Below are 21,200 nucleotides of genomic sequence, written 5' to 3'. Positions count from 1 at the left end.
GTTCCCTGGTTTGGGGTTTCCCACTGTCTAGTTTTACAAAACCTGCTTATGTGCCCCTCCTTGTTGCATCTATAACACCTTCGTGGTTGTCGTGTATTGAAAGGTTGCTGTTGTGTGGTTGGGGAGTGTGAAAAGATTGTGATTGTGTATGGGGATAAGGGTTTGGAGGTTGTACGGGATGAGTATATTGTGGCTGTGTGTGATAAGGGTGCTGCAATGTTATTTGCATTTCTTCCAGATCTTGAATACTAACAGCCATTAGTTTCTTGCTCTGCATTTCTCTCTTCCTAAGGATGTTTTTATCATGTTCAATTGCAGATTCCCTGAGTGTGTCTACCGTAACTCCCCTCCAACCAGGAAGTGAGGTCTGAACCCTGTCCTTTAGAGTGTCTTTAAGACCATCCATAAGCACAGCGATTGTCATTTCCCTGTGGTGGGTGTTGTCTTTTATATCCTCTATACCTGTGTATTGTGTAATAGTCTGCAGTGCTCTGGTGAAATAATCTGCTGCAGACTCACTCTCTATCTGTTTAATCATAAAAATCTTAATCCAGTTAACTACTACTGGGAAATATATGGTCAACTGGTTGACAATGCGGGCTATGTTGTCCTGATTACCTTCATCAGATATGGGACCATCTCCATCCAATACACAGGCTGTGATAAACTTCTAACGTCGGTATTGTGTGAAAGACATGCCCGTAATAGCACTCGCCAATCTTTGTTGGTTGGCTAATGAGCATTACCTAAATCCTTTACAAATCTTTGGCACTTTGCTAGTTCTTTCCTAGGGTCAGGGAAATCTGTCATTATGGAATGCAGCTCAGCTCTTGTCCATGGACAATGCATCGCTACATCCCTTGTGGCCACTATACCTTGTGCGTCCGGATTCCCATTGGGAACAGTTATTGTCCGGACGGGATGGATGCCTGCCACACTGCTACCTTTGGCCTTGCTACCTGTTTGAGGGTTCAGCCTATTACTACTACATATGGTATTAGCAACCTCCACTACTTATGCAGCGGGTGTTAATACTTCCTGGACTGGTGGGGCTACCTCCATTTCTGGTACTAGCGGGGCAGCTACCTGTGCTTGCTGTGATGGTACATTTAACATTTGGGCAACATGGGAAAGAGCTGACATTACAACAGGTTCATCATCTGCATCATAAACATGTTCCTTATAGTTACTTAGGAGAGGGTACAAGTTACTTGTTAAATTTTTATGATTTTTGAGATCGACTGTACCTTCACCCACATCCACATAGGGTGGTGCGCATGCACTACTAACATTACCTTCAGCAACACTACTTTGCCGTGCATGCGCCCTCTTTTGCGGCGCACACACAACGCTATTTGCGTGCGCACTCCCTTGCATCGTGCACACATGCACACCGCTAAGCCACATGCTCCCCTCATGCTGCCACAACTTTAAACAGTCATTAAACTTTACCCTTTTCTTTAGAGATTTCATGAAACATATATTCTCTCTAACATTATTCAGAACCTCCAAAGTAAAAGCTACCAATCTTAGGAAAAGGTGTTCTACATTCCTTGGTCATCTTGACCAATATGTCGCAGTATGCAGTAGCAAATGCACCATACTTTTTAAACATGACATACCTGGCCGACCCAAGCGGCCCATCCATTAGCAGCACATCATCGACCATTACAAGAGATTGCCTCGCACCCATCTAAGAAAACGCTTAGCAATTTCTAGAGAATTTTGATTGGTGAACGATTTTTAGAGAGCTACGTTCACGCACTCCCTCCCGTTATGCACAGTCGGCCCGCCAGGCGTTACAGTTGGCTTGCACAATGAGGAGCAGAATAACAGCCTTTTGTAAATTATTCTACCTGCAGTGAATTCAAACAAGCTTCAGCCGCTCGCTTCTTCCCGCTATGCACCACTTTCCTGCTAGGCGATATGGTCCGTGTGCATGAACGAGGAGTAAAATAACTGCCTACGCTATTGTGCAATTTACCTCTAACGCAAAACTTTAACAATCAAAGAAAACAAACTTTTCCTTCCTTGTCCCGGGATTCTAATCAGCACTCCTTGAACTCACACAATAACAGATAGTGGTCTCTCAGCATCAAGTGGTAGCAGGTTTTTGAAGGCAGTACGTTCTTTCCTGCATATGGCGCCTCCACCCTTTGGTGAGACACCGATAAACATGTGTTACCATGTGAATTGGTAGTGTGAATCCACTCTATGAGCCCCCAACTATTATTGTTGTAAGTCACACAATAAATAATTGCTTTCCAGACTTTGATTGTGGTTCCAAAGCACAAAAAGATATTATTCACATAAAAGCATATAGTTACACACCTTGATCTATAATACAATTAGCGCAAAGGTTATACAATTACAAGGTACAGTCGATACATAAGCAGGCACTCTGGATCCAGATTTCCCAGCATCAAAGGTGAAGCCTCCGTCAACAGAAAGAAGATGACTGAATTCTGGAAATAGAGCTTCTGTATATATACCCTTACAGAGAGTGGCAATACAATGGAAATGAGTTGGCATAATCCCATTGGTTCCTCTTCTTGGTTCTTCTGTTACGATGTAGTTCATAGGTCAGTTTGTACAGTTGCAGTGCAGCCCTCCAACAGCTCTTTGTGTGCATTTTCCCGCCAAAGAACAAGTCTAAACTGGCTAGTAAACATTACATTACAGAGTACATTTCAATACCTAACTCTCTATAATTCATAAATCGCAGGCGCATGTTGCGATCTCCTTGCCGATGGAACTGGAGATCTGCAAATAGACAGTGGTTTAGAATAGCACCAAACACAGTCTGCTTATCATGTACTAAACCCTAGATATCAAATACCTGCATTTCACAACATAATTGATAACAAGTGAAACCTCTAATATTAACCTTAATGCTAGGGAACCTTTATGTGTAAGTATGCAGTGTGTTGGTGTGGGGATATTAAGAAAAGACACTAGTATGCATTTTGCATCTACGTGTTTGTGGAGTACACCATGGTACGTGCTTTGCGGGGTTGTTTATATAATATGTAGTAATAAGTGTGCGTATTTCTATAATGGGGACTTTTAACCTGGGGCAGTGGCAGACGCACGACGCTAATAATCATAACATAGCATAGCGCCATACATGAAGGTATCGTGTAGGCGCCGCAAGATGGTGTTGGGCGGACAATGCAAAATGGCGTTGTGCAGATATTAATTTTACAATTTAAGTCTCAGCCAATTATCCAGCTTCAACATTGACTAGGAAGGTAAGAGTTTCTCCATGCAATGTCCGAAGTTGCATAATTAATGGCACAGTCTGAAAACAAATGACACCTTCCAAAAGTGTATACCCATCAATGCCTATCTGACAAATACATTGCAATAGAAGCATTGTTTAATGCCTATTTTTTCAGCAAGTGAAGTGCTGATAAAAAATTTATGCTGATTCCGAATCAAGGAATGCAGAATCTTGAGTAAATTTCTCATGCAGAACTAAGGATACATGAATAGCAAACTGAGTGGATGAACTCAAAGATGGAGAGTTGCATACAAAACCTAGAATAGCCTCTCCTATACTAACTAGACTCAACAATACAGACACAGATTTTTAAAGTGATTCTCCATTGTTTGCTTGTGACAACTTAGAGCAACTATCTGCATGGGCTCTTCACCAGAGCTAGTTAGAGAAGATGATTGTGATACCATACCAAAGGAGCTTAGTACAGTGGAGCCAGTTTGAACCAGCATGCAGAATAGCTTTCCTTTTTCCCTTTCCTAAATCATAGATCCACCTTGTTGCAGAGGGAAATTAACTAATTCAAGAATGTGGGCAATTCTCTGGAGGCCAACTCATATTTGATTCTGCATTGAGAACCAGCCAGGAAATAGTCACTAGGAACTCATTGTTCCAATTCAGCTCAGAAGCCATTGTACAAAACTGGATGGCAAATTGGGTTGGGTATGATATGCCAGCAGCTGAAACCTGTCGGTTCAAAATGTGATGCCAGAAGCCAATGGAGTGAAATCCCGACATAGGTGCTAAGTACCGTAACCCTCCCCCTAACCCTCCCTTGGTGGTGCCTAATCCTAAACTGGTGGGTGCCTAGTCCTAACTACCCACGATGGTGCCTAGTCCTAACTACTCCCGATGATGCCTAACCCTAACCCCCCCTTCCCACACCCTAAACATAACCCTCCCCAGGGGGTGCTTAACTGTAACTTCCCCCCAATGGTGCCTAATCCTAGCCCCCCTTCCCATAGCCTAACCCTTAACCTTTGCAGGGGGTGCCTAATCCTAATCTCCACCCCCCTCTGGGCCCTAACCCTAACCCCCCCCATCCTCGGGCTAAGTATCATACTTACCTGGTGGGGGTCGGGATGCCGACATTGGTATCCTGATCCTCTTCAGGATGTGCTCACCATCATTATGATGTCTGTAAAAGGAGAAGACCCAATGCAGCTGACAACACCCATCTGGGCTCATCAAAGATCTTGCAGAAGATATCCAGAATGGCAGAAGAGTTAGGCAGCAATGGATCATCCCACTCCCACAAGGAAGATGTCCAGTCCATAGATTAATGACATTAAAAATGCTTCTTTAGCTTTCATAGAAGGGAAGTACCCAGCAGCATCTATATTCTGTTTTGGTGCTAGAGTATACCATCACACTTCAAAGATACAGGGCCTGATTCAGAAGTGGATACTACTGCAGCCACATCTGCATCCTTTTAAGTAGTTGAGATGGGTTTCCTACTAAGACACCCAGCCACTGCTATACAAATCTACTGCTTTGCTTTAAGATGCACCATCGGATGTATCATTGGAGATTGCACCTACCCATTGGCAGGTGCAATTTCACTGCCTGAAAATGACCACCACGGTCAGTGTCAGTGGACAGCAACACTCCCTAGTCTGGCTAGCCACCCCCCTGTTACCTACCAGGAACACCCTCACCAAAATTGCATAGACATGCAAGCAATTTTGGACTGCATCTTTGTGTTAACCATTGAGAGACATGCACCATGTGACTTGACACGTGCAGAATGAAAAGATTGTCAGCTTACATCCAACATTGCTACTATGTCCTATTCTTAATCAGGCAAAAAGGGTGCAGTCACACCAAGGTCTGCTCTGGCAGAGTTGAGAATGGAGTCTAATGGACCCCAGTTTCTCCAATAACTGCCTCAAGGTGGAATGAGAATTGCTGCCGGCGAACCCACAGGTCATGAACCACTAGCTGCCCCCAGACATAATTGCGTGAGTCCAGGCAAGATACAGAATAATCAGACAGAGGGATGGTCAGGCAAGCCAAGGTCAGGGTCACTAACAAAGGTACAAAAAAGCAGAGGGTACGTAGGCTGAAGTGCAAAACGAGGATACAAGTTGAGGTGGGGACACAGGTTGAAGTGCAAAATAAGGAGGAGGCCACTGTTGGGGTCACAGGCAGAGGAGCAGAGGAGAAGAACAAGGTAAATTAGCTGGGGCCAGTACACAGGAAAAAATAAAATAGTAAGAGGTAACACTAAAGCACAACCAGGAGACTTAATACACTGACACCAGTATTATGCGCAGAGTGAGTTTATATTTGTTGGGCAATTCAGAATTGATGCCAGATTGATGTTACAAAGTCAGGTGATGAGAGGAATTTAAATATCTTACAGTACCAGATGCTCATCACTAGAGGGTGCTCTGGCAACGCAGAGAAGCAACGACCAAATAAACTAATCCACCTTTGGGAGACACCAGAGCATCAGCGAAAATGCTCTGACATTGAAATGGTGATGACAGGAAGACAGCATTGTGTGTATTATTGAAACCTCTGAGTGCCACGTATACATCATTCTATAGTTACAGCATCTCTGCATTTGACATGCTTTTGCTGGCAATGATGTAAAGTAATTATTTATTTCAGTTAGTGCCGGATTTCTGGATTGTATATTTATATAATTTATATACATATATTGCACACCCCAAATACAAACAGTTATATATGTATGAATATAGAAATACATAGCTATATATCTCAAGATCTATTACACAGGAAAATCCAACTATATATTAAGCACTAAATCAGGCAGCTTATCTTAACTCATGAAGTTGCAGTATACACATCAATCCAGTAGATGGCACACCTAGACAAATACTACATATCAGAGTTTCTGCTCACATAACTTGCAACCTTTCAGTGTTATTGTAGGTTAAGTAGTAACGGATTTTAGATCTGCGAGATAAGATTTGTTTGACTAAAGTTAGTAGCCCCAAGTATCTTTTTGTGTTAATGCCTAAAGTAAAAACTGCAAATATTGTTTACAAAGACATTTTACGAACAATGTCTACAATATAAAATATACATCACAATATTGAATGCCACTACTGTCTTTGTAAAATTAGTTCCTCTGAGCAATAACACACATCCACAAGAGCGATGCTGCAAGCAAACACTATTGTTAAGAAAACTGTTAGAATCAATAAGTAGTTTAATATATTGCAATATAATTTATCTTATTGTGCATGTTATCATCAAGACATCAGCTGAGTCAAGTTAGCAGCAGACCAAGTCATCAAATATATCTCCAAATAGAAACAACTATTTTTTTTCTTCTTCTTATCTATTTTAATATGTTATTTTGGATTTTTATTTTTATTTCTGTGCTTACTCACATTTAGGTTTTTGGTGTAAGAAATATTTGTTCATTTAATATAACATTTGTAAAAAAAATATGTCAAACCACATTACAAAATAATTGTTCAGTTAATACAGCATTACTAAAAAAAAAATAAAAGGGAATAAAATAAAAAAAAGACTCAGGCATCGCCATACACAACAGCTAATAATGTAATATGCTAAATGCTATACAAATCTAAGTGTATGCAGGCTAAATAAAAACTGAAATAAAGTCTGCTGAAGATTAATATGAATGCTATAGCTATACACGGAGGCCTTTTATCTGATAAATCCCACTTTAAAACTGGCAATTATAGAATTAATTATTAGGGGTCTATTCATCATCACTTAATTTCTACAAAAGTAGGTGAAATTATGATTTTCACCTATTTTTGTAGAAATTAAGTGCCAGGGTAATTGATCATTCTTGTACTGCAAGAGATATCATTGATAATTTCTGGTTACTACTGTCCCCTCGATAATTTCCATTCCCAATATTATAGTATGGGGATGTGGAAATTACGTACAGTAATTTATCAAGTTCCGAAAAAGTATTTTTTTGGAACTTGCCAGTGATGCTGTACCCCACTCTAAGATGGCGTACAGCATCCAATACAGCACAGGGATCTGAAAAGATTCCTACCTGCTGTGTCCTCTTACCTGAACCTGCTCCCTCCTAAGTCCCCGAGCTCTCCTTCTGTGGACCTGAGGACCTGCACAAGGCTGCAGGTCTGAGTGGGGCAGGGGAAGCGCACAGTCTCCAGTGGCAGCATGACACTAGCAGGGTTGGTGGATGGAGGGGAATTCAGGTGTGCGGGCAGATAGGTGGGGGGAACTGTCTCTGGCGGAGGCAGCAGCTTTGCTTAGAATGGGGGGGAAACAGTTTGGGCTGGAGTTGACTCTGGACACAGAATAAACCCCAGACACAGGCGGGGTTGGTAGGCGGCCATGTGGACAGATAGGCGGGGAAGGAGGTTCTTTTCTTCTGCTGCAGCAGTCTCTTTATATCCTGCCTTCAAGCTGCATATGCGCAGCTTGAAGACAGGCACTGGAAACTGAAGACAGACTGGAAGAGCAGGAGAGGAGTCTCTCACTTCCAAAAAACTGACTTCATAGAATCAGCAGTTTATTGGAAGTGAAAGTTTAGGGCAGGAGGCATGATGAATGCCTCCCAAACTTTGAACTCGCAGAAAGTTCTAACTATAATTATCATAAGTGATAATTATGTTTTGATGAATAGGTCCCTTAATGTCAGATATATGTATATCAAGCAGCACCAAGACAGTTCATCAAAGCATGATGTTTTAGAATAACAAACAATTCCATTCAATCACTATGAGTGAGATAAGAATTAAGAACAAGATTTTCATAGTTCTTGTTGCTCCTCAATAAATCAGTCTCTATTACCGCAAGGTCTATAGTATGAAAAACCATCTCACAAAACTTGTATTGTTGATATTCTGTTTGAAAAAGCTGCTGCTAACAATCTTGGCTGTTAAATAGAATATATCCATCTTTGATATGAATCAAGCCAGCTCTCTGTGTCTTCAGTTCAGAGGAGAGAAATTATGAAATGTTTCGTCACTTCACTTGCAATTTATTTATTATTATTATTATTATTATTATTATTATCATTTATTTATATGGTGCCACAAGTGTTCCGCAGCGCCTTACAAAGTACATAAACAAATAAGTAACCAGCGACTTAGAATACAATACAATACAAAGCAGGACACGGACAAGGATAATAAACATTGCTATATTAGTGACCTTTATACCCACATAAGCAGCCAAGTGTTAGTTGCCCTAGTGGGGAGTAAAAGATAAATGAAAATACAGTAGGGAGAAGCACAAGAGGAAAGAGGGCCTTGCTCGAAAGAGCTTACATTCTAAAATGGAGGGGCAGACAAACAGGCGTGACACATATGGGGTAAGCGTGGAATATTATTTATTCATAATAGATGTTTAAGGTTAAAATACAGAACCTCAAACTAAGAATTGAGCCATTGTTCACAAATCTACACAAAATAATTTGTAAATGTCTTAAAATATATGGTAGGATTACATGACAATTGAACATAACAATCTACATCACTCATTAGATTATACTTTTTTTAAGAATATGAATAATCTATAACCCATTTTTTGTCATCAATCGTATTAAAAATAAAAATGAATTAACATCTTATTGTATAGTAATTTTTTGTTTTTAATTTAATAAATACAGTATATGTAAGTTACAGTAGCTCTGCGCTTGTTATATTGTGTTTCATTACCATTTGAGGAACAGTATTTCTTCCCCATTACAGCCGCTGCAGCATTTCATATTGCTGTATATGTCTTTGAGAAAGTTAAACAAGTCAGCGACAAGTTCTATTTTTATGTTCTGACTTTTTGGCTCAAACTTAACAAAATGATTGGAATAATTAAGTAATTTCATGGATAGTTGACATTCATGGGATGTGAGATTATACTGCTGTCTCTAAGATTGTTTACTGAATAAATTAACTACATGTTTAACCTTCTTAGTTATAATGATCACTGTATTTATATTATCTATTGGAAAAACATTTATTTTTGCTTCAAATGTATTTAGAATTAGAAAATTTACTGTCTTTATATTGTTTTTTTTTATTTCAATAACCATTCAAACATTGAAGGATGAAATTAGAAAGGTAGTATATAAATACATATAGACTAACCTAATCATTAGGAAAATTATAGCATGACAGGTTAAATGCTTACATAATTGCAAAAGTGTGCAACTGCACTGATAATTACATTTTTTAATTAATCATATACATGTACATCCCGAAACAATAGTTATGCATAGTTACAGTGACTAATATATAACTATATAGTTGTTAAAACCTCTTATAACGCAGCAAACAAATTTGTTTCACAGATGATATTTATTGATTTCCAACTTTCTAAAAAGTGTTTTACAAAAATACTGCACAGATAACGGTGGTTTGTTTATATAATTACCTATTGCGGGATCAACACCACTTATCAAAGCACTAGAATTAACATTCACCAGTATGATGTGAAAAAAATATTAGTATAAGTCCAAGAAGATGTTACAAGCCCATTAGTAGATCTGGTTTTATCGAAAGGGCTAATGTAATAGGTTCCAAAAACATTTAGGCTGCTTCCCAATGACAAGGGTCTTCATAGGAGCTCCATTGATACATTTTAACAATAGAAATCTTTGTAGCTGACTTCAAGGCAGCTTTCCCATAATCTGACCAATCATAGCAAAGCTGATTTATTACAAATGTGGCAGAGGATCGGCACCAATGGGATCAAGTACTCATCATCTGACGTGGTTTTCTTTCTGCATGTGGATTCTCACTACCTAGAAAGATGATTCCCCCCAAGAATTCAGTGAGCAACAGTATAAATTAGCGAAGAGAAGATCTGAGTGGAAGAGATTTATTTTTAATAAAGTGTTTGAAATGGCATTATGTGTGGGGGTTTTATTATAGTAATTTTCTGTAGTGAACTACAGAACCCAACAGATCCTGAATTCCAGGGCATGCTGGTTAAACTAGTGCTAGCAAGCTCTAGCAGTCTGATTATGCTGGCACTTGCAATACTACAAGCACTAGGATGCAATACATTATGCAATACTCCATACCTAGGCAGTTTAATGTGAGAATCCTGGGATCCATAATTCACAAGACAAAAATGCTTTAAGCTGTTTTAAAAACATTGTTTGGATTGTATCCACTGTGCCAGGTTCATGAGCCATAGTATCATAAGTAAGGGCTCCCAGGGGAGGGATATTTCATTGCATGATGGGCTAATGCAGTGATGTGATTAGCCTGAAACTAAAACCATTATTAGCGCAAACCTTGTGATCAAATAAATCCTAATCCTTCTACTGCATTATTTTCATTATAAAATGGAGCATAATTGATGTTTCAAATGTGGAAAAGATGTATTTTATAATGTGTTCCAAAAACTGCAACCACATGAAATTCATGAACTTCAAATAAACCTTTTCTTGACTAATTTCTTTAGTGAATTTTTAACTTCTTCGTTCCTCAGGCTGTAGATAAGGGGGTTTAGAGTCGGTGTAATTACAGAATAAAACACTGCTGTTTGCTTATCCATATTTAAGTTACTTTTGGACTTAGGACGTACATACATGAATATAATAGTTCCATAATAAATAAGAACAACCGTAACATGTGAAAAACATGTTGAAAATGTCTTTTTCCTGCCTTTGGATGTTGTTATGCGCAAAATGCTCACTAAAATACGTATGTAGGACAAGACTATGACTGAAAATGTTCCTAGGATCACAATAACAGCTGTAACAAAAATAAACATCTCTAGATTATATATGTTACTACAGGACAGCTGAATAACAGGAGAAACATCACAGAAGAAGTGATTGATAGTATGAGATTGGCAAAATGTCAGTTTGGAGATTAGAATGACTGGAAGAAGAACACTGAGCAAACCACTCATCCAACAACCTGTAACCATAAGGACACAGATTCTGCTTGTCATGATACAACTATACCTTAAAGGATTACAAATGGCAAGATAGCGATCATATGCCATTAGTGTAAGAAGAAAAGACTCTGTTACTCCAACTGCTAAGAAAAAATACATCTGTGTTATACAACATGCAAAATAAATGGTTTTCTTCTGAGACAGAAATATTTCCATTGTTTTGGGTAAAGTAACTGTTGTGAAGGACATGTCAACAAGTGAGAGACAGCTCAGGAAGAAGTACATAGGTTTGTGTAGCTTAGGGTCCACCTTAGTTACCACAATGATTAGAGAGTTTCCAAGCACATTAAATATGTAGATGACAAGTATTATTAAAAATGACAAAATAGGGGCAGTCATGAGAGCAGAAAAGCCAAGAATGTGGAATTCTAGCTCTCATGTCAGGTTATTAAATGCCATTGTTATTGAGTAAGCTGGGTATGGGATAATTCATCACAAAATATAAATTGAAGAGCATTATGTTAACTTGGAACAATGTGGCAATGTATACGCAAAGAATAATGTCATTTTAAAAAAAAAAATATATATATATATATATATATATATTTATTTTTTCAATTACAAAATAAACACTGTTTTACAGTGCTATGAAATGGACAGTATATAAACAGTAGGTAAGGCCAGTTATTTTCAGCTCTTAGAATTTTCCTGGGTAAGGACACTACAGTATGTCTCGGGTATTTATTTGCATTGCTTTTTTATGTTTCCCAGAAACTGAGACATATAAATCCCAGAGGTAAAACACATAACTCTGTAGAGATTAATTTCATTATATTTTCCCATCTTTCAATAAATGTTACACAATTCGAGCATGATATCATTCGTTAGAACTATTTTCTAATCTTCCAAAAATGAAATGGTTCCTTTTAATGTACATATTTGTTTCAAAACATTTTGCATACATTTTGTGCACATACACCTTAAAAAATGCAAACTAACCTTAAACAACAAAGAAAAACAAATTATTCATATACGTTTCATTATGGCAACAGTTAATAATAATGATGGATATAAGCGTAATGTACATGATTGGTACACCTGTGTCCCCAATTGCTGGTATCACTACTTGTGGTTCCATAAGACATTTTGGGCCTGATTGAGTTCAAAAGTGAATGCATTCAAAGAGTGTTTGCAGATGTGTATTTGCCTCATCGTGCTTCTGCTCTGGCAGAGAGTGGCCAATTCGCTCCATAGAAGTCCATAAATGGGCACTTCTGGGTGGCAACTGGGTGGCCACTTTGTGGATGCACAGAGAAGATCTGATGCATGAAAGAGCCTTGGACAGCCTTGTACTGGTCTAACTTGGAGCCTGGTGGGCCTCACTGCCAGTTGGATCTGCCCTCTTATATATGGGACAGGGCTAACTATTACCTGTGGTGGTGAGGCTGGAGTTGGATGCTGTCATAATTGGGGCCAGCCTTGGCAATATGTTGTCATTCATAGTGACACCAATGGGCTGTGTTCAGGATGTCTCTGTTCACTCACTTCCTTTCAACTCCACCCATTCCATCTCCTCCATGAATCTCCATCCCTTTTTTATCTTCTCTATCTCTGTACTTCTATAATGTAGCGGTTTAATCTTCTTACTGCCACAGCTTCCAAAAATTGGGTTGCTATTGTGCTCAATTTCTTCTTACAAGCACAGTACAAGGTGATGATCCCGGAGATATACTTCCAGACACCATCTAGTATGTCAGTGCATGTCTCCTGTGGGAAGGAAGAGCCAAACATCAGGATATATATATATATATATATATAGAGAGAGAGAAAATCACTAAGCGTCACATGGCTATTGTGTGTTACCTGGCTGCTGGCTGAGAGGTTGGTTCCACACAAGGAGCAGAGGACATTGATACTTGACAGTGTGGGATAACTAATTATTAAAGTTCTGCTCTTTAGTGTTGAGTGAGCATGTCACTAGTGGAGGGTGAATAGGAGACAGAGGTTGGGTGCAAGTTGACAATCTGGCCTCTTTATCATCGATCTGGGAGCAGTGAAGGGCACTGACTGCTTTGAGCTGCAGCAATATTTAAATCTTTAACTGAAGGTACAGACTGGATGCTGACTAGTTGGAGGGGGTGTTAAAGTAATGGATGGGGAGCTTTCTGACAGGAGGTGCTTTGGAAATATTTGCCATGCACCACCCGTTAAAGTTCAAAGCAAGGGCAGGAACACACTTAGCAGGTGTATTCATTCTCAGAGACAGCAATAATGGAAATAATACCTCCTGATTGTCATCATTTCAGAGGAGTTGGAACAGTAAAATAGCTCGCTTTACAGTAGGTCTAATACCCTACTCAATACAAGTTCAATGCAGAGAGAGTGAGGAAGAAAGAAACGTATGTTTGTCCACGCTATTAACCTTAACCATATTTGGTAAGGCATAACTTTACCTATCATTGCTCTCCAGATTTAATCAATCAATAGTCATAGAGAACTATGCAGCAAAGTCACCTCAAGTTGATCCATATGGAAAAAGAGGGACACAAACATAGGGCCTGATTTGCTGCAGGTGTGTTAGCACTATTATGATAATGCAGCAGGAGGTATCTTGCCTCCTGCATGCATTAGTGATCCAAAGTGCATCCAAGGACACAGCATTGGATCATCTGCAATCACAAGGGCAGGCTGAGTGACCATGGGGTCATGTAACCGGCCACCACAGATACACAAAAGAGGCCAGGAAATCCTTGTCAGCTGACAGAGCTTCTCACATACCCCATTGGTTGCACATGCTGGGTCTCTGTACCTTGCCTTGGGGCATGCCTCTCCTCATCTGGGGCTCCTTCCACAGCAACTTGTGTCCCTATACCATAATAGACCATCAGAATGGTATTAAGGCTATTACAAGATGTTTGAGAGAGAGAGTGATTTGGACATTGGCCTACAAAAATTTTTAATTGAAGGAGTCCAGTTAATTTTATCTAATAATTACTTTGTTTTTAATGAGGTCTTTTATCTTCAGAAGGTGGGGACCGCGATGGGCACCAGGTTCATTACAAGCTATGCCAACATATTTATGGGCCAATGGGAGAATGTCTATATTTGGAATCATAACACTTATGGAGCGAATCTGGTGTCCTGGTCAAGATATATAGATGATGTTTTTTTTTATTTGGAGAGGTGGAAGCACTCTTTTAAAGGACTTTTTAATTATCTCATTAATAACATTTTGAATATTGAATTCACTTTTTTAGAGAGTGCCAGTTCAGTGATTTTTAAGATATTACAGTGTCGGTAGACAATAGTACTATTCATACTATGAACTATTCAAAACCCACAGACTCTAACTCTTATATTGGAGTGGATAGTTGTCATCATTTTAATTGGTTACTTTCAATTCTGGGGGTTCAGCTCAGAAGATTAAAAAGAAACTGTAGCCATCCTGATACTTACAAAGTACAAGGTAATGAGATGAAAGAAAAATTTGTAGCATCCGGATATAACACCAATGATATTGAGCAGACAATCAAAGATGTAGGACAAATACAGAATAACATAAGGAAAACAAAGACCAAGTCCTCAGCTTTTTAATGGGCATTTGTGACCTCTTATAGTAGCCAAAAATCCTTACGTAAACATTGGATATTATTACAAAAGGATCCGATACTTGGTCCCCATTTACCAAAAGTACCTAGATGCATATATAGAAAAGCCCCAAATGTAGGTTCTCACCTAGTGAACAGTGCTTTACCCAGAAATGAAAATAAGGGGACGATTACATCTAAAGGTTTTTATCATTATGGGGCTTTTTTGGGACGTAGGGGGATCAAAGGGGATGGAAAAAATAAAATTACAGAAGCCAATATTAATGGGAAGATTTATACCATAAGAGATTTAATAACGTGCAACACAAAAAGTGTAATTTATGCAATAGGATCTAGTTGCAATCTCTTTTATATTGGCAGGACCTCAAGACCTTTAAAGGTCCGTATTGTGGAACATTTGCAAAATATTTGCAAAGGGTTAGAAACTGTTGCCCTCTCCAGTAATTTTAAAAAACACCATAATAGCAACGCAGACGAGATAAAATGCTTTATGGGCCTACAGAACATCAAAGGCCACTGGTGGAGAAAAGATTTAGCCAAACAATTAGCTAAAGCTGAGATGAGAAATATTTTCGAATTAAGAACCCTGGATTCGGGGGGCCTAAACCTCGATTTTGAGGTCAAATGGTTTCTATGATTTTGTCTCTGCACTATTTTGCACATACATGTAAGAACTTTGCACTATTGCACCACTTTGGCATATCTGCACTTTATAGTCTTTTCTGGGAATGCTTTTGCACTTTTATTAAATTTACAATTTTAATGATTTTACAAATATTGTTTTTATATGTTAGTAATTCATTGTGTTTGATTTACTGAGGACCAAAATATGGAACCTGTCTCCACATGGATTGATATAACACGATTGTATATTGTGTCTCCGGACATAACAAAAAAGGAGTGTAAGTCTCTGAGTTGGATATGTAACCATGACAACAATAATAAACACCAGAGAACAAGACCGGATATGACGCAACCGGGGAAATACAGTGTCCTGTCCATCTTTGGAAATGTGAACCATAAACTCACATCACGGAGAATCCGGATATGATGTAAGATTTACAGGAAACACGTGCTCGACGCCGCAAAGGATCATTGACGTTGTAGTGTAGGGATCAGCTGCAGTGGTGGCACGGTGATTGGATTGGCTCGGTATTTAAGGACTGTAGGGAACTTGGAGCAGCATTGACCATTGAAACTCACCTTGAAAAAGATCCCAGAACAAGGGGTCAAAATGCGTCGGTGGACACGATGCATACCACGTACAGATGGAGGTCTTGCAGAGCAGGATGGATGGTGAGGTGAGCAGTGCCCACCGGAATGTCCAGTACTTCCACTGAGAGATACATACTACATGCTCATTTGTACTGCCTACCTGGTAATTGCAATTCTCATGTCTATTTGGGACACCTCATCTAGAGGAGCATATGCTGCTAAATTGTATTAATTTTTTGTTGTTTCATGTTTGTGTATATTAAACTGTGCTTCACTATATGCACTTTTCTCTCATTTTGTTTTCAGTTAAACCACGTCCTATGAGAGGATCTTTTCTTAAAGAGCCACATGATATATTGTTAGCCAGTGGATTGAAAGGTACCTAAGAATCATACATAGGTGGACTCTTTTACTAAGCACAGGTTATGTGATTTCTACCTCTATCTTGTGTCCCAAATCAACCATCTCCTGAAGTAGTTATGCAATTTTCCTGCTCCTATTTCTCCTGCTGGCTCAGTGGATCTTGACTGCAGGGCACCTTTCATAATTTTACTGTTTTCCCTCTGGATGATGAGTCTAGGCTCTCTGGTTAGTTGCTTTTGATGTTCGATTGGAGGGGATCAATCCAACTACATAAGCCAGATTTCAGATGCGTCTTCCACTTGTCATCCTGGTTTTCTCCACTCTTCTACATGTGCCTGTATGGGGTAAGTGCTTTGCTTTTAATAGCGTGACCTGCGCAGTGGACCTTGTGTTTAATTTTCAACACCGCTACATCCGATACAATTGTTTAAATTCTGCTAAGGAATGCAGTAGGATGCCCTCTGGCCTGACAAGGTTGTCAGCACCTCCCCTTCCTATTAAGTAAAGTCCCTATGCCGAGTCAAGTTGAAGCAATGTTACATTGGCTGTTGTGGTACTCAAAGGCCAATGATGCTGTGTTGCTACAAGTTGGGTTTAGTGAAGGTTTTATGGAACTGTGGCCCTCATTCAGAGCCGCACGTTAACAACAGTACGCTCGTTGCGTTCCGATGTTGACTAACCGCGCATGCGTCGGTGTTACACTGCGCATGTGCGTACGGCAGATTGCGAGCATTTTTTCTCTCGTTCCTAAAATAGCGTACAGGAAGTGACATGTCAAATGTGATTGACAGAACAGGGCGTTTTTGGGTGTTGACGGGGGTGGAGATGAAAAAACGCAGGCGTGGCGAGGCGTTTTTGGGGCGTACATACATTAGCAGATGCGAACGTCAAATGTGTTCGGATCGTCTCATACGTCACTGAAACATCCGCTTTCCCTTCAAAATGCTCGCACAGCTTAGGGTCAGGATTACTCGACCACATTGGCGATGGCCTTCTCCTCCGTCCCGGGACTCCACGATGGTGCAGCGATTAATCGCGGCTGGTCAGTAAAGTAATTAGTGTTGGATTGAAATCCGGCTTGGTATGTGTTTGGAAAGCAGTTTATTGGGATAGCACAAAAGCGTACGCAGGTGGAAATCAGAGCTGCTAATGTCATGATTACACAATCAATTAGCGTACATTTTTGGGGTTTTATTTTGGCCACAATTTGGTGGTATTTGGCCTATTGTAACAATAATGTCATCATCTTTTAATTTGCTCCCCTTTTTTTTGGTTTACTGTGGAATTTGCATCGCTATGTGATTTTTTAAACGTTCCTTAAAGAGGCCTTTTTTTTTTTTAAAGAGGGTCAGTTTTTGCGTTTAAGGCCAGGATTAAATGTAACCCATTTGTACAATAATGTCACAATACAATGTCAGTGTTTTGTTTTTAATTTATTGTTTACACACAAACAAATTGGCCTAATATTGTATTGCCTTTTTTTGTTGCCAAGATATTTGATCCAAAAAAAAATATAACATAACTACTAACATAAGCGTAAATACAAAATTTAAAAACATTTCACAAGAAAGGAGAGGGAAGTTTTGACCAGAAAGGAATATGAGCCAAGCACAGAAGGAGTGTGGGAAAAGTCGCCATTGCTGTCACCGTTTTCTCGCCCGTTTGGCTGGGTGAGGGTGGGCGCCAGACCGGGTCCGGGATGCCATCGGGCTGGCCTGTCCAGAGGCAGATGTTGTGGCCTCTGGACTAGGCACAGGGCTAGGCACATTTGGAGGATTGGCTGATGTTGTGCCAGAGGTGGAGGATCCGGATGTTCCGGCAGGAAGGGAGGTCGGCTCCACCATGTGCTGGCGAACGAGCTGCTCCAGGGCATCGGCGATGCGGATGTTGGCCCTGGTATTTTCCGCCAGGGCCTGACCAATGGTCACGTTGGCCGCAGCATTTTGCTCCAGGGCCTCAGCCACCCGTAGCAGACTGGCGTCCATCCTCTGCAGAATCTCCGTATGGCAATCCGATTTAAAATTGAGTTCTGTGAGGAGGCCCACTGCCTGCGAGGGGGCACGCCCTGGACTGGCTTCTGCAGGGTCCTCAGCCGGATGTACTGGTTCCTCCCCTGCAGAGCCAGCAGAAATTCTGCGCCCAAGGCTCCCCTCTGGAGCAGACTCATCCGCCTCTGTCTCTGTTAGGAAATTGGAGAAAAGACTCACATTAGAATCTACATATTGGCACAATAGCATTTCTGAGTTGGTGACATCACAAGACTTACCTTGGCCAACATGAGGAGCCGCAAAGTCTGGCATGTCCGTATCCATGTTGGACACGCCAAACACCTCCACAGCCTGCACACACCCCTGTGCCATCTCTTCTAAGTCTGTCAACTCCAATGACACAGGGGTGGGACCCCCACCTGTCCCCCTTGCATGCCTAGCCCTGTCGGCAAGTTTTTGTTTGAGACGATATTTGAAGTCTGCCCATCTGTGGAATGAAATTGGAACCATTATCCTTTTTTTTACAATGGGGTTTGTTTATAGGATGGGAAAGTGTTTACTTACCGCCGTTTGACATCCCGGGCTAGACGGACATAATCATCCACCCTATTGACAGCAACGGCGACCTCCTCCCACATTCTCCACTTCTGGCTTTGGCTCATATTCCTGGCTGCCTGGGGCAGGATGTCAACGCACTTCTGGATCAAAACCTCCATCTCCTTGCTTGTGAAATGTGGCTGCCTTTTTTTTTTGCCAGCTTTGGCGGGTTGACTGGGGCCAGCAGTCTCTTCCATGTCATCCTCCTCACCTATTTGGGTAAATATGCAGATTTAGCCACTTCACAACTTGACCAATATATTTGTTTTAAAATAATCATGGAGACAAAATGCATGAAGGCCTTACCGCCGCAATTTTGACCATTGTTTCCCTGGTTTGAAGCCATGTCTCTGCTTCCAGCATGATATCATCCAGAAATTCTATGTGATTTCGTGACGTATTTATACATGCGTCCTTAGTTTGCGGCCGCATCATTGATTGTGCGTCCCTATGATTCATCCTTAATTTGTGCGGGAAAATAAACACTATTTATGGCTTGGTGTGTGTGGAGTCGAGGTGGGGTTGTTGGAGTGTTGTCGGTTAAGTGGTTTGGATTTGGTTGTTTGCGGTTGGAGGATTTGGCAGAGTTGGTTTTTTGTTTGTTTTTGCTACATTTCTTTGGTTTTTCCGTTCGCATTTTTTTCATTTTTTCCACATCCTTTCCTGATTTGGTAAGTTTTGTGCATTCAAATTTGTGGCCAATTGGTGTATTCTTCTGTTTTGTGGTTCGTTAATTTGTTTAACACTCATTTCATCTTTTTTAGTTTTTTTTGGTTTTCGGACCCAAAGAAGTTTTTTGTGGAAATCTTATATATTCGAGTTGGGTAAGTCCATTTTTTGTCTTGCATTTGCGAATTAATTACCGCATTTTTGACTGTTGGTGTAGCGACTTGCATTTGCGAATTAATTACCGCATTTTTGACTGTTGGTGTAGCGACTTGCATTTGCGAATTAATTACCGCATTTTTGACTGTTGGTGTAGCGACTTGCATTTGCGAATTAATTACCGCATTTTTGACTGTTGGTGTAGCGACTTGCATTTGCGAATTAATTACCGCATTTTTGACTGTTGGTGTAGCGACTTGCATTTGCGAATTAATTACCGCATTTTTGACTGTTGGTGTAGCGACTTGCATTTGCGAATTAATTACCGCATTTTTGACTGTTGGTGTAGCGACTTGCATTTGCGAATTAATTACCGCATTTTTGACTGTTGGTGTAGCGACTTGCATTTGCGAATTAATTACCGCATTTTTGACTGTTAGTGTAGCGACTTGCATTTGCGAATTAATTACCGCATTTTTGACTGTTGGTGTAGCGACTTGCATTTGCGAATTAATTACCGCATTTTTGACTGTTGGTGTAGCGACTTGCATTTGCGAATTAATTACCGCATTTTTGACTGTTGGTGTAGCGACTTGCATTTGCGAATTAATTACCGCATTTTTGACGGCTTATTCATCATATAATCCAGTTTTGCTTTTCCCTTTTCCATTTTTTGGGTCCATTTGAACCCTATTTGACGTACGGTGTGCAATGTCGTTTCATCGATGGCCAAATGTGTGTTTCCGCTATTTTCTGTGTTGGCTTGCAACAATTTTTAAACAAAAAAAACACCCTCTAAATTTTTGAAGTCTCATTGTTGGCTTTTTTACAGTTTATATGTATCATGACAATACCCCGGCATGTAAGCAGCTATGGATGGTATCAGAAAGCTAAGTTGTTTTTTGTTACTTTTGGGGTGGGTCAAAAGCCTTACATTGTAAACTTTGAATTTCAGGTAGATCTGGGGCGAATTGTTCTGGCCCTGCTCCCGGAAGACGACCAACCTCAAACTCGTCCCAGGCGTAGGCATCGTAGGCATGCAAGGCCCCAGATATTTCGAACACGTGTCACCCTTTTTGGAATGCCCGATGATGAGGTTTTAAGACGCTACCGTCTACCTCCCAAAATCATCATAGACACTCTCTCATTAATAGAAAGTGATCTTGAGCGGCAAATTGACAGTCCAACAGCAATACCACCACTGACGCAATTTATGGCGGTGTTACATTTCTGTGCCTCAGGATCGTTTCAAACAACGGTGGGAATAGTGGCGGGCATCTCCCAATCCTCCTTTTCCCGGATCCTGAGGGCAGTGATGGAGGCACTTTTCAAGCACCTCCATCATTTTATTAAAATGCCTTTGGATATGGGTGCCCTTAGTGTGGCCAAGGCCAATTTTTACCAAATAGCTGGCTTCCCACACATCATAGGGGTTGTGGATGGTACTCACATACCACTTCAGCCTCCAGCACGGCTGGAGGCCATATT

At 40.4% G+C, this 21,200-nt stretch overlaps 1 protein-coding gene across 1 annotated transcript; it reads right to left on the bottom strand.

Annotated features, from left to right (window-relative positions):
* Positions 1-10,642: 10,642 nt before the first annotated feature.
* LOC148526491 (olfactory receptor 13C9-like) lies at positions 10,643-11,515 on the bottom strand. The gene has a single exon (XM_088470152.1). The coding sequence runs from the start codon at positions 11,513-11,515 to the stop codon at positions 10,643-10,645; it is 873 nt and encodes a 290-aa protein (XP_088326278.1).
* Between the last annotated feature and the right edge of the window lie 9,685 nt (positions 11,516-21,200).

The sequence above is a fragment of the Taudactylus pleione genome, unplaced genomic scaffold (genome assembly GCF_031769625.1).
Source record: "Taudactylus pleione unplaced genomic scaffold, aTauple2 ptg000095l, whole genome shotgun sequence".
Lineage (NCBI taxonomy): Eukaryota > Metazoa > Chordata > Amphibia > Anura > Myobatrachidae > Taudactylus > Taudactylus pleione.
Note: the sequence above shows the minus strand (reverse complement) of the source record. Positions and strands in the feature narration are given on the sequence as shown.